This window comes from Lepidochelys kempii, chromosome 9 (assembly GCF_965140285.1).
Source record: "Lepidochelys kempii isolate rLepKem1 chromosome 9, rLepKem1.hap1, whole genome shotgun sequence".
Classification (NCBI taxonomy): Eukaryota; Metazoa; Chordata; order Testudines; family Cheloniidae; genus Lepidochelys; species Lepidochelys kempii.
Genome location: NC_136388.1, coordinates 89767198 through 89779484, shown reverse-complemented (window position 1 = coordinate 89779484; position 12287 = coordinate 89767198). Strand labels below are relative to the sequence as shown.

At 43.3% G+C, this 12287-nt stretch overlaps 1 protein-coding gene across 3 annotated transcripts; it reads left to right on the top strand.

Moving 5' to 3' along the window:
• Positions 1–658: 658 nt before the first annotated feature.
• On the top strand, positions 659–11845 carry PGRMC1 (progesterone receptor membrane component 1). 3 transcript variants are annotated; one of them, XM_073361355.2, is made up of 4 exons: positions 659–1056; positions 4263–4418; positions 8583–8694; positions 10350–11845. In XM_073361355.2, exons 1-3 carry the CDS (start codon positions 738–740, stop codon positions 8684–8686), a joined length of 579 nt encoding a protein of 192 aa, XP_073217456.1. In that variant the 5' UTR covers positions 659–737; the 3' UTR covers positions 8687–8694; positions 10350–11845. The 3 variants fall into 3 exon arrangements, with proteins under 3 accessions (XP_073217456.1, XP_073217455.1, XP_073217454.1); XM_073361354.2 differs by having other exon boundaries at positions 10347–11845; XM_073361353.2 differs by having other exon boundaries at positions 660–1056; positions 8583–11845.
• The last annotated feature ends 442 nt before the right edge of the window (positions 11846–12287 follow it).

The window sequence follows — 12287 nt, the reverse complement described above, 5'->3', positions numbered from 1 at the left end:
TTACTACTGAGTTAGCCCAAAGACAACCTTAAGTCTGGCATTCTTGGAGTGCTTGGCTTTGTAACTTTAATATAGTTTTTGTGCATGTAACTACTTACACTGCAGTAGCCCCGAGAGCCCCAGTCATGGCCCAGGAGGACCCCATTGTGCAGTACACCAGCTAAAAGGACAGTCCCTGTCCCAAAAACTTTACCAGCCCAGAACAAGATGAGAGAAAACAGGTGACTAAAGAGTATGATGACCAGATAGCAAGTGTGAAAAATCAGGACAGAGGGTGTGGATGTGTGTGGGGGGATGTAAATAGGGGCCTTTTAAGAAACAGCCCCAAATAAAATCGGGAAATCTGGTCCCCCGACTACAGAGCAGCCCACTGGGAGGGAAAGAAACCAGGAGCCTGCATTGCTCAGGCGCCCAGGGTTGCCTTTGGCCCTGCGGCTGGCCATAGGGTGACCAGATGTGGGGGGAGGAATAGGCGCCTACGCAAGACAAACCCCCCCCCCCCCCCCGCAACCACTCAGGACGGTCCCGGTAAAGCCTGGCCAAAGCCCGGCTGTTATGACTCGAGCCCAAGCTCGGCGGGGCAGGGGCGGCCCCGGGCCTGGCTGGGCTCGGAGCCGCCTGGGCGGGAAGCCCCAGGTCCCTCCTCCCTGGCGAGGGGCGGCCCCTGCTGGCTGCTCCTCCCCGTCCCCGCTGGCCGCTCAGAGGCAGCCCGGCGAGCCGCGGAACCAGCCGAGCCCATGGCCCAGGAAGACGAGGCGGCGGCGGCGGCGGAGGAGGGCGGCGGCGGCGGGGGGCTGCTGCTGGAGATCCTGAGCTCGCCGCTCAACCTGAGCCTGCTGGGCCTCTGCCTCTTCCTGCTCTACCAGATCCTGCGGGGCGAGCGGGCCCCGCGCCAGCCCGACGACGCCGAGCCGCCGCCGCCGCCCAAGCTCAGGCGCCGCGACTTCACCCTGGCGCAGCTGCGGCCCTACGACGGGGTGCAGGACCCGCGCATCCTCATGGCCATCAGCGGCAAGGTCTTCGACGTGAGCCGCGCCAGGAAGTTCTACGGGCCCGGTGCGTGCGGGGGGCGGCTGGCCCTGGGGACCGGGAGCTGGGGTGCAGTGTGGGGACCGGGGGGGCAGTGTGGGGACGACTTGGGGGGCAGTGTGGGGATGAGGGGGGTGACTTGGGGTGCAGTGGGGACCAGGGGAGGTGGGGGTGAGGAGAGGCTCTGGGGAGCTGTGGGGGGAGGCGCTGCGTGCAGCGGCGAGGAGGGGGTGTAGTAGGGATGAGGGGGAGGTACTGGGGTATAGTGTGGGAGAGGGGTGCAGTGGGGACCGGGGGAGGTGCTGAGATGTAGTGGTGGAGGTGCAGTGAGGGGGAGGAGAGGCTCTGGGGAGGAGTGTGGGGGAGAGGCCTTGGGCTCTGACTCTCTCAATATGTTCCCATCTACCTAGCAGAAATCCCCAACCCTTTCTCCCTCCATCTGCTGCTTGTTTCCCTATGTAACTGGGATCCAGTCTGTGGAGAGGATTATACTGGGGGCACTTAATTGTGGGGGGGGGAGGCCCTTGTGGCCTCTGTCTGCAGTTCAGAAGCCCAGCCCCTCAGGCAACTCCCAGGGCCTGATTGAACACAACTCAAATCACTGCCTTACTCTGTAATCTCCGTGAGTGTAGTAGGCTACACAACACTCAGTGCCTCTGTCCAGAGCACAGGAGACACCTAGGTGACAAGGCAAAACTACCAATGTGAGGGAAGTTGGTGGGGGGCAGGGGCCAAAGTAAAAGGCAGTGGTGGTCTCTAAGGGGGAAAGTACCCCGCCCCAGGACTTTGCAATATATGCTGTCTGCCGGAGTTTCCTATTTGAAAAACACTTTTTCTTCTGAGCGGCTCTGGGTTTGGGTTGTCGTTAACGTTGGTGAACTTATGCCTAATTGGAGGTGATAGCACTACAACTAAAAAGAAAAGGAGGACTTGTGGCACCTTAGACTAACATTTATTAAAGCATAAGCCTTCATGAGCTACAGCTCACTTCATCGGATGCATACAGTGGAAAATAGAGTGGGGAGATTTTATATACACAGAGAACATGAAACAGTGGGTGTTACCATACACGTTGTAAGGAGAGTGATCAGGAAAGGTGAGCTATTACCAGCAGGAGGGGGGAGGGCGGGACCTTTTGTAGTGATAATCAAGGTGGGCCATTTTCAACACTTTACAAGAACAATGTGGGGGGAATAAACATGGGGAAATAGTTTTACTTTGTGTAATGACCCATCCACTCCCAGTCTTTATTCAAGCCTAAGTTAATTGTATCCAGTTTGAAAATTAATTCCAATTCAGCAGTCTCTCCTTGGAGTCTGTTTTTGAAGGTTTTTTTGTTGAAGAATCACCACCACAACAACAACTAAGTAATAATAATGCGGTCATGAAGTTGGGAGCCAGTCCTGCAACTCCTACTCACCTAAACTAATTGGTATAACCAGGGCTTCTCCTGTGAGTAAGGGTTTACTTGTATCATTAGGGTTACAGAACCAAGTATTTTAGTTGTGTACACTCAAAGTATATCTACTTCTTTCACTTTTTTTGTCAAGCTCCATGCACATTTATAGTACTCTTTAAATCAGCGGTTCTCAAACTTTTGTACTGGTGACCCCTTTCACATAGCATGCCTCTGAGTGCAACCCCCACCTCTTATAAATTAAAAACACTTTTAATATAGTTAACACCATTATAAATGCTGGAGGCAAGCGGGATTGGGGTTGGAGGCTGACAGCTCGCGACCCCTCCCCTGTATGTGTGTATGTAATAACCTTGTGACCCCCTGAGAGGGTCTCGACCCCCAGTTTGAGAACCCCTGCTTTAAATGATTATACTGATGGGGCAGGCAGTTTTGTTTACTTCATGCAACTCACCTGGCACCTTCCTTTGTAATGCCATAGGTCGCAGCTCGTGAAATCTTTTGTTGATTTCATCATTACATTCCCTTTTGATAGAAACAGTTCTATTATTTAATATTTATAATATAGTAACACAGAGGTATTTTTATGATACTTGTTCCCAATCAAAATCACAGCCCCACTTGTGCTGTTCAAACACATGCAAAGATGATCCATGCCCCATAGGCACTTGAGGGCGGGGGGGGGGTGTAAAGAAGAGTAGGGTTTTAAGTTCTAGAACAGTAAGGTAATATACATGATTGATTTGAATGTGTGGTTCTCTATCAGCAGAGAGATTTAAAAAACCTACTCGTGAGTTATATCTGAGAACATGAGAGGCTGTGTACCATGTCTGATTTATTAATGTAGTCATGAAATTGGGTCTCTGCTTGTATGAAAAGGAAAGTGATTCCATTTATTGAAATCTGAAAAGGCTTCTTCCCCGCCAGTGCAGGTGGGCACTAAAGTAACCAGATTTTGGTGTTACATTAATGCCTCCTAAGAGAGCTGAATCATTGGAACATGTGCTATCTTAAATTTTCTGTTACTTCTGTACTGATAAAACATTCTGCTTACTATTGCACATAAGTTAATGATTGATGAAGTGTACCAGCAGTCCCTCTTGATAAGATACTTCTGACCCACTGTGACCTGTACACATCAGTCCCTTGGGATCATTATGCATTACATGCATTTTGTGTAAATTTTATATTTACTAAGCACCTGCTTCCAGCCTGATTGCTATCCTTGGAGTAGGGTCCTGTTAAGATTCTCCTCCATATCTCAAGCCAACTAATCACCTTTCAGGTCCTCCTTCTTCCATGGGTCAACTCTCTAAGCCAGAAGGATTTGTCAGAAAGCTATACACTTGCCTTGCACTCCATCTCATCAGACTTCTGAATCCTTTCTCCTTTCCTCTTCCCATGAAAACTGACTCCTGTTTGCTGTCTTTACAGGTGCCACCCATATGTCTCGGGCTTGCTCCAAGAAAGCCATTTGCTTCTTGTCATCTTGTGCATAGCTCCCTTTTGCATGCCCTCCACACACCAGCACTTGTCTCTTCTTCCTGATGTCCCAGCATGCTCAGTATCTTCTTTAGTGATTCTGTTTTCTTGTAGTGTTTCTTGTTTTTGTTTTGGGGGGGGGGTTGGGTGTGTATGTACTGGAAAATATCTGGCTCAATATTACAAAATAGGGCAAATTTTACAATACAAATCTTATTTGGGGATTTCAACATAAGATTCAAGTCAGGGGATCAGCATGTCATTTGGTTCTTGGTACGTGGTCCTCAAAGAAACAGCAATGTTGTAATTATCCCGACATTTTTTTATTTTAAAGAGGGCCCATATGGAATTTTTGCTGGAAGGGATGCATCCAGAGGTCTTGCCACATTCTGTCTGGATAAGGAGGCTCTGAAGGATGAATATGATGACCTGTCTGATCTCAATGCTACGCAGCAAGAGACCCTGAGAGACTGGGAATCACAGTTCATGTGTAAGCAATTTCAAATCCACTCTCTGTGAAGTAGCTAGCTTCTGTGTATAATGGTGAAGACATTCAATACAGTACATCACGTGTCTAAGAGACAAGGTGGGTGACGTTAATATTGTTGTTTACACCAGCTTCTGATGGGGAAAGACCTAAGCTTACAAAAAGGCCGCCTTCTTCAGGTCTGACCCACCCCTGAAGAAGAACTGTATAAACTCAAAAGATTGTCTCTCACCAACAGAAGTTGATCCAATAGAAGATACTAACTCATCCATCTTGTCTCTCTAATATCTTGGAACCAACGCTGCAAACAAACTTCTGTCTGAAAATATGGTACCCTTTATTGCAGTGGTTCCCAAACTGGGGTTCGCGGAACATTACAGGGTGTTCGCCAGAAAAATGTCACTCATGGTGGCCAGAGGACCCCGGGCATTGGAGGCAGTAGGTGGGACCTGGTTGCAGGGCTGGCAGCCCGAGCCCCAGGGAGAGCAGGGCCGGGCAGTTGGGGCTGGCAGCCCGAGCCCTGCCCCCATTAGCGGGGGAGCCGGGAATCTGAACCCCAGCACTCCGCATGGGGTTGACGGCCCGAGCCCCAGGGAGAGCAGGGCCTGTGGTCATCGGGACCTGCAGCCTAAGCTCAGTGGAGCTCAGTTGACCGGGGCGGTCAATGGGGTCCAGCGGTAAGAGCCTCACTGAGTGTGGAGGAAATTTAAACTTAAATCCCTGGAAATATTCATTTTTAGGAGGGGGTTAATGAGATTTTACAATTTAGTGAGAGGGGTTCGCAGGCTGTTTAAAGTTTGGGAACAACTGCTTTATTGTAACACTTAAGTTTTCTAAAACTGAAAGATTAGAGAGAAAAAAATGTCAGTTTTTCCCCCATTTGGGTGGTGGTATTTTTGTTTGGTTTTGATTTTTTACAGAGAAAGAAGAGATTAAACCACTATTTCCAATAGTAAAATCTGACTGTAAAACTACCAAAAAAAAAAATGGCAGGGAATGAAACTGCTTTTAACTTTTTAATTAACCTGGTTGCACATGGAGAGTGTTCCTGTAAGGCAGTTAAGCTTAGTTGGCATTGTATGGGAGCATTCTGTATTTTTAACATCCTGAAGAATTAACGAAGCTTATTTCTGGGGAAACTAGATGTTTTCCACTTGGTACTCCTTGTTTCTCCTATTCTTATTTTGAGCATTTACAAAACAAGGTTTGGAGAAGTAAAATTTGCAGAAGCTTCTAAGTGACTTTCAGAAGCCTAATTTGCATTTTGAAAAATCATTTAAGCACCTTTGAATACTGAGTGAAATTAATAACTTCTGTATATGTCAAATTATCTATGCAGCATTATTCAGGAATGGCAGCCCCAGGATTAGGGGAGACAGGCTGCCCTTTGCTCACATCCAGAGACTTTGCCAACAAAATAAGTTTAAAGCAGTTATCCCTTTTGTTGTCTTTTGAGGCTTGGATATAAATATACAATGATCTAAAAAATCTGGGCAGTATTCTTCTGTTTCGAACTAGGGGTCACCAAATCAAATTAATTGGCAGCAGGTTTAAAACAAAAGGAAGTATTTCTTCATACAATGCACAGTCCACCTTTGCCACAGGATGTTGTGACGGTCAAGACTATAACGAGGGTTCATAAAAGAACTAGATAAATTCATAAAGGATAGGTCCATCAATGGCTATTAGCCAGGATGGGCCGGGCTGGTGTCCCTAGCCTCTGTTTGCCCGAAGCTGGGAATGAGCAACAGGGAATGGGTCACTTGAGATTTCCTGTTCTGTTCATTCCCTCTGGGGTACCTGGCATTGGCCACTATCGGAAGACAGGATACTGGGCTAGATGGACCTTTGGCCTGACCCAGTATGGCCTTTCTTATGTTTTGCAGCTCTTAGTATTAAAGGCTTCCAATGTAAATCTAGCTGCTCTGTGGTCCCGGTTTTTGTCTTTTGTCTTTTTTTTTTTTTTTTTTTTTTTTTAAACAGTACTTTGTAGGTTGGAAACTGCTCAGCTAGCTTCTTCTGTCCAGGAGTTTGATTATTATATAATGATCCACTACAGTAATACCTTCCTGGTGAAGAATATTAACTGCACAACACTTAACCTGGGTTACTAGACCAGGAAAGCGCTATGTGGGTGTTTTTTTTCATTTACATAAAACAGACTGTAAGTGTTGTTTATATAACAAGCATTTCAGTAAGAAACATGTAATGGAAATTCCATATACACTTGGTCTAGAAAATGACCATTAAAGTTTACTAGGAGTCTGGCTGCATGGTGGTTAGTGTTAAAACAAAAACATCAGACTAAATTTTAAAGTCTAGAACCTGAACTGATTCAGTGTTTCCACTATTAGACTGGTGTAAGATACTTACAAATGCATATGGCATATAACCCTTAAGTCTTAAGATACCTACATTCAGACAACATTAAGTGTAACTTGTCTGTCCTTTCACAGCTGCGGTTTCTGACATGCTCATTGCTAGCATGGTCTTCACACCAGAAACCTATACAAACTTTACATTAAGCAGTCAGTCTGGAGTCAGATGTAGACAAGACATTTTCATCATGATCAACTTGTGAAGTTAACTTTCATATGTTCCTGTTGTATATTGTGTTTCTGTCAAGGAGCTTTCTAAAGAGTACATGTGAAAATAATCTATTCAATGTGCCTAAATGTAATGAAGTTCTTTTAAAAGACATAGTTGAAAAGGAAATAATCCTCTAAGGTTAAAACCTTTCAATGGAGTAAAAAAAAAATGATGTAGGGGCAAATGTAGACAAGGATATTTTTCCACAGTATCACTTCCCCTAGTCATAAATAATCAATATTTTGGGAACAACGTATTTTTTGTGCAATGAGAACTAAAAGGTGGTTGTTTTTTGTTTTTGTTTTTAATTTGGTGTCCAACATGAACAGCCAAGCTTTCCTCAGATAATGTTATTGGGTTTTTTTGCTCCTAATTTGCTATTTTGGGAAACCTCCTCATGTAGACACAACTGCTGTTTTGACACTCATCCTGTCTTGAACAAAGCTGTTAATCATGTCACGTTGAATGGTGGTTTTATGATAAGTGTGTCCTAGACACCAGGATTACACTACTATATGTCAGGTTTCAGAGTAGCAGCCGTGTTAGTCTGTATCCGCAAAAAGAAAAGGAGGACTTGTGGCACCTTAGAGACTAACAAATTTATTTGAGCATAAGCTCATGAAAGCTTATGTTCAAATAAATTCGTTAGTCTCTGAGGTGCCACAAGTCCTCCTTTTCTTACTACCATGTGTGACCAAAAACCAGCATTTAAATCGGTCTTTCCAGGAGTGAAGCGTTAGTACTTTGCAGTTGTTAATGTAGTTCCCAAACTTCTAGCAGATCATGCAAATATTCGCCTTTAAATTCATATAATTTTAAACTATAATATAGGAGAGAGTATAGTAAGAGATTTCCCTTCACTTGCTAAAAGGCTTTGCATCAGATAAGGAGAGCTCTGATTCATAACCTTCCTCCTTATGCATATGTCTTACTACTTAGATATTTCCTTGTGAAGTATTTTAACAGGAGTAAGGCTTGTCTGGGTGCACAGTGGGAGAATTCCACTAGAGAGTGCCATCTCTAATGCTGGTGGGAAGAACATTTTTCCTGTTTCCCAGTGCCTGTTCACAGCATGAATCTCTGAAAATCTAAACCTTTCAAGGTTTTCTTGACATTCCCCAAGAACATTCTCAGGATGCCAGCTTCCAGAACTGGCATAGGCAAGTATAATGGGGGGGAGGGGGAAACGGGGGTGTTATTCTTTCCCACTCACCCCCAAAATGGTGATTTCATTTCTTCACTGTGATAGCTGGCTCCCTTTGAACATGAGACCTGAGGCTGTGGGTAACAAAAGTATCCGCGAATGGCTTTACATTGTCACTCCTGGTTTTGGCAATAGGAGAAGAATTGTATTGTTTGCATTTATTTTGCCCATTTCTCACATAAATATCACCTGTTATGATGATAGGAATAGTTTGGCAAGTCAGTCACTTTTGTCAGTGTGCAAAACAAAGGTAGAATTGGTGGTTCTTGATTTTAATTTTAATGCTATGTTAACCACTGTCTGTTTTAGTGAAAACATTAGGTTGCACAAGGTAAAGGAATGATCTGTATTCTGTGCTTTTTCTCAATTTACAGTTAAGTATCACTACGTTGGCAAACTGCTGAAGGAAGGAGAGGAACCCACCGTATACTCAGATGAAGAAGAAAAAGAAGACGCTAAAGATCAAAAGAGAGACTAGAGAATGCAGTGAGGAACAATATTTTTGTATCTTAAGGGACCATTTGTAACATTCCAGTTCTGTTTTATAAGTTGTAATATCAACAGTAATTAGAAAAGGTACAGACTTGCTGTGATTGGATTGTTTTTAAAACCGTTCTTAATCTAAATTTACCAGTAACATAAACAAGATTAGGAGTACTTGTGGCACCTTAGAGACTAACCAATTTATTTGAGCATGAGCTTTCGTGCTCAAATAAATTGGTTAGTCTCTAAGGTGCCACAAGTACTCCTTTTCTTTTTGCGAATACAGACTAACACGGCTGTTCCTCTGAAACCATAAACAAGATTAAATTTCTTACATAAAAACTGCATGACCTGAATGTTCTGTAGGACAAAAAGCACCAGGACAGTGCAAAAGTGAACTGCAACTTTGTACTAAAGTTATTTCTGCTTTTCTTCCATCAGAGTCGGTTGAAATAAAAAAAGCTTTTATTTAATGGCTAAGGCCCCAATTCTGCGAACACTTAAGCCTAAGAGTAACTTTACACATATGAGTAGTTATGCTACACTGAACTCAATGGAAGAGCTTGCAGGATGTGGGCTTTAGATTATAATCTCTATGGGGCAGGGACCATGTCCATAAAGCATCATACATATCTATGGTGCTACATAAATAATTTAATAGCAGATAAAACTGACATTTTAAAGATTTACCGCAAGCTTATAGGTGAATTACTGAACATGAATACTTTAAAAAAAAAAAAAAAATCCTCTTTTTGTTCAGAGAGGCTATATCATTTTTAGGTACTCATGTCATTATTCAAGGACTGATGAATGGCTAGGCTAATTCCCAGCTCGGGTAGACATGATAAAAATAGCAGCGTGGCCACAGTGGCTCAGGCTAGCTGTCCGAGTACAACCCCATCCAAGATCCTAGTTGTGTATTTGAGTAGCTAGCCTCAGTCACTGTCTGTGCCATGGCAGCCACATTATTTTAGCATGCCAGCTTGATCAAAGCCACCATGTATGTGTCTGCCAGGTACAGAAATACACCTCCCAGCGACAGTGAAGACGTACTCCATGTTTATTCACAGCCACGTAACTGGACTAATGATTTTTGTTGTGTTTACCTCTAAAGCATATCTGAAATGTTACAGAAGTTTTGGTATTGATTATAAATTGCCCCTCCCACCTTGGGAGGGGCATGACTCAGCTATGACTACTGTTTGTTCACTTTTCTTCTTAGCAAAACTATTCTAGGGACTGATTCCAAAATTTAATCCAGATGAAATTAAACCAGAGAGGGGTGTGTGTGGCACAGTGTTGGGGGAGACTGCTATTGATTGCTTGGCCTAGTCTACACTAGAAAAGATTTGTTGGTATAGTTTTTATTGTCAAACCACCTAATGTAGACACAGCTTATCCCGGCAAAAGAGTGCTAAAGCTGGTACGGTTCATACCAGTTCCCAAAACAAAATAAGTAGTACCAGCAAAAGCACTTTATTGCCATACAGCTGCATCCACACCAGTGCTTTTGCTGGTATAGAAGTATCATTTGAAAAAACATGGCACCCCTAACTGATATTACTATACCAGCAAGTTTCTAGGATAGAGCAGGCCCTAGAATTGTATTTAGCCTGTTACTTTGTCTTATAACTCACATCCAGGCTTCTTTTTAGCAGGTTCTTCCTTACTGAGTAACCAAGTCGCATACCAGAAGGGGGAATTGAGAATGCCTTTGCCCAGTGAGGAGGGTCAACATGCTGTTAGGATACTGAAGAAATATTTCAGCTTGTTAGTGGAAATTTCGAGGAGTTAATGGCCCACTGATCCCTCATGGAATGCATTCCTTGCCGAAACACTTTTGCTTGCATGTTGGGCGTGCTCTGTAGTTCTCCTTCGTTCCCACTCTGTCAGATGCTGCTGTTGGATCCAATTAAGCAAGTCAGTGTAGGTCCTTGCTTTTTAGCTTGTTTCCCTTCTTAGTCCAACAGACCCTGAGTTCACTGGCCTTCAGGACATGTTTCAAGTTATCTATTCACTTAGGCCTCTGCCTCATGAGAGGCACTTTCCCCCTCAGAGCGCTTTTTTGTTTTTGAGTTGACTGTTGTTCAATGGTTCTTTTTTACCTTGTCTGGTCTAAAGTTTGTGATTTTTGCAATAGGCTGACTATGCAGAACTCTTGCCCACTTGCCTGCAGTATGTATGTAATATATTTTAAGCAAAAGTAATGTTTTAACTCTTTAGTACCATGGTAAAGGGTGGGCAAGTGGGTTTTATACTTAGGCAGTAAACTTTCAAGACAACATTGCAAATCTACAATAGGTACATTCCTACACTGAAAGGTTAATAGTGCTCTGAGGGCTTAAGCACAGGCCTAGAGTCAGACTTGCTCTGTAGGCTTAGCCAAATCACTTTAACTCTATGCTCCAGTTTCTCCATTGGTAAAAGGAGGAGGATATCTACTTCACAGGGGATTGAGCCTCAGTTCTTTCATGTAAAGTGCTTGTAGATCCTCCAGTGGAAAGTGCTATAGAAAGGCAAAGTATTATGTAGTTTCTTAGCTGTTTTCTTCATGGTGCCCATGATGTGTGTTAGCCTGATGTGTGTTGCTGCTACTGTGTACTTTTTTCAATGAAAACAAGCTCCATGGGAGCTCAAGCCTCTTGCAAAATCCTTTGTTGCCGATGACCCTATTTGCCAGAGCAACCCAATATTTTATAAAACTTAGGAAAATTTAGACAGAGCGTAGCTGCTTACACCAAATAAAAAGGGAAACAGTCCGTAAAGTAGACAAAATTGTTCTTAAATAGGAAGTGTTCCATGAGGTCAGCAGCTTTTGTAAACACCAACTAGTGCACTGTATAAAAGTACCTGAGACCGTGTGTGTTCAGAATGACTATTCTCAATCCATACCCTGAGAACCACTTTGATGGCATTTGTCTTTTTGTAACACTACGCATTAAAACAAAGAATAGTTGTTTGCACAGGTAGCTTGCTAAAATATTATTATATGAACTACATAGGGAGGGGCTAGGCTAATGCAAAACTAGTTATAGGCTTTTTGTTGCTTTTTAAAGCCATTTATACTCCTTTTAGACTATTTCTAATGGTTTTACCTCAAATCAGAAAAGTGCTTTTACTTCTTACAGGCAGACAATAAAATTCTTACATAGTGGTGGTATTTCTTTATTTTATCTAAAGGGACCAAATGCAACTTTCTAGTCCCTAGCATTCTGAATTTCAGGTGTTTTGTTTATATATTGTTTCCAGTCTGTCATGTGAACAGGAATAATGCATAATATACAGTCTCCCCTTTGGATGCTCCATATTCACCCTCAGCCAGTCTAAATTGAATGCCTCTGGAGGGGATTTGAAACATACTAATTTTAACTGAACATTTGATTAATGACTGTACAGTTGACAAGATTATACTCTAGCACTGCTATAAAATCTGCTTTGCTGTTGTATATCTGCAGCTGTGCAATAAAGGCTCAAATAAGCATTAACGGTGGATAGCAAGAAAAACATAAAGTTGAAGGTTGGGATGCCTTTACGTGAGCTTAATAAGATCAACAAGCTACACTTCTATGTGATCTAATGTGCTTCTTATGCCATTG

Coding starts and splice junctions, on each gene's coding strand:
- PGRMC1 (XM_073361355.2), top strand. CDS start 738: ATGGCCCAGGAAGACGAGGCGGCGGCGGCGGCGGAGGAGGGCGGCGGC. Junction 1,057..4,262: donor CAGGAAGTTCTACGGGCCCG/GTGCGTGCGGGG, acceptor TTTATTTTAAAG/AGGGCCCATATGGAATTTTT. Junction 4,419..8,582: donor CTGGGAATCACAGTTCATGT/GTAAGCAATTTC, acceptor CTCAATTTACAG/TTAAGTATCACTACGTTGGC.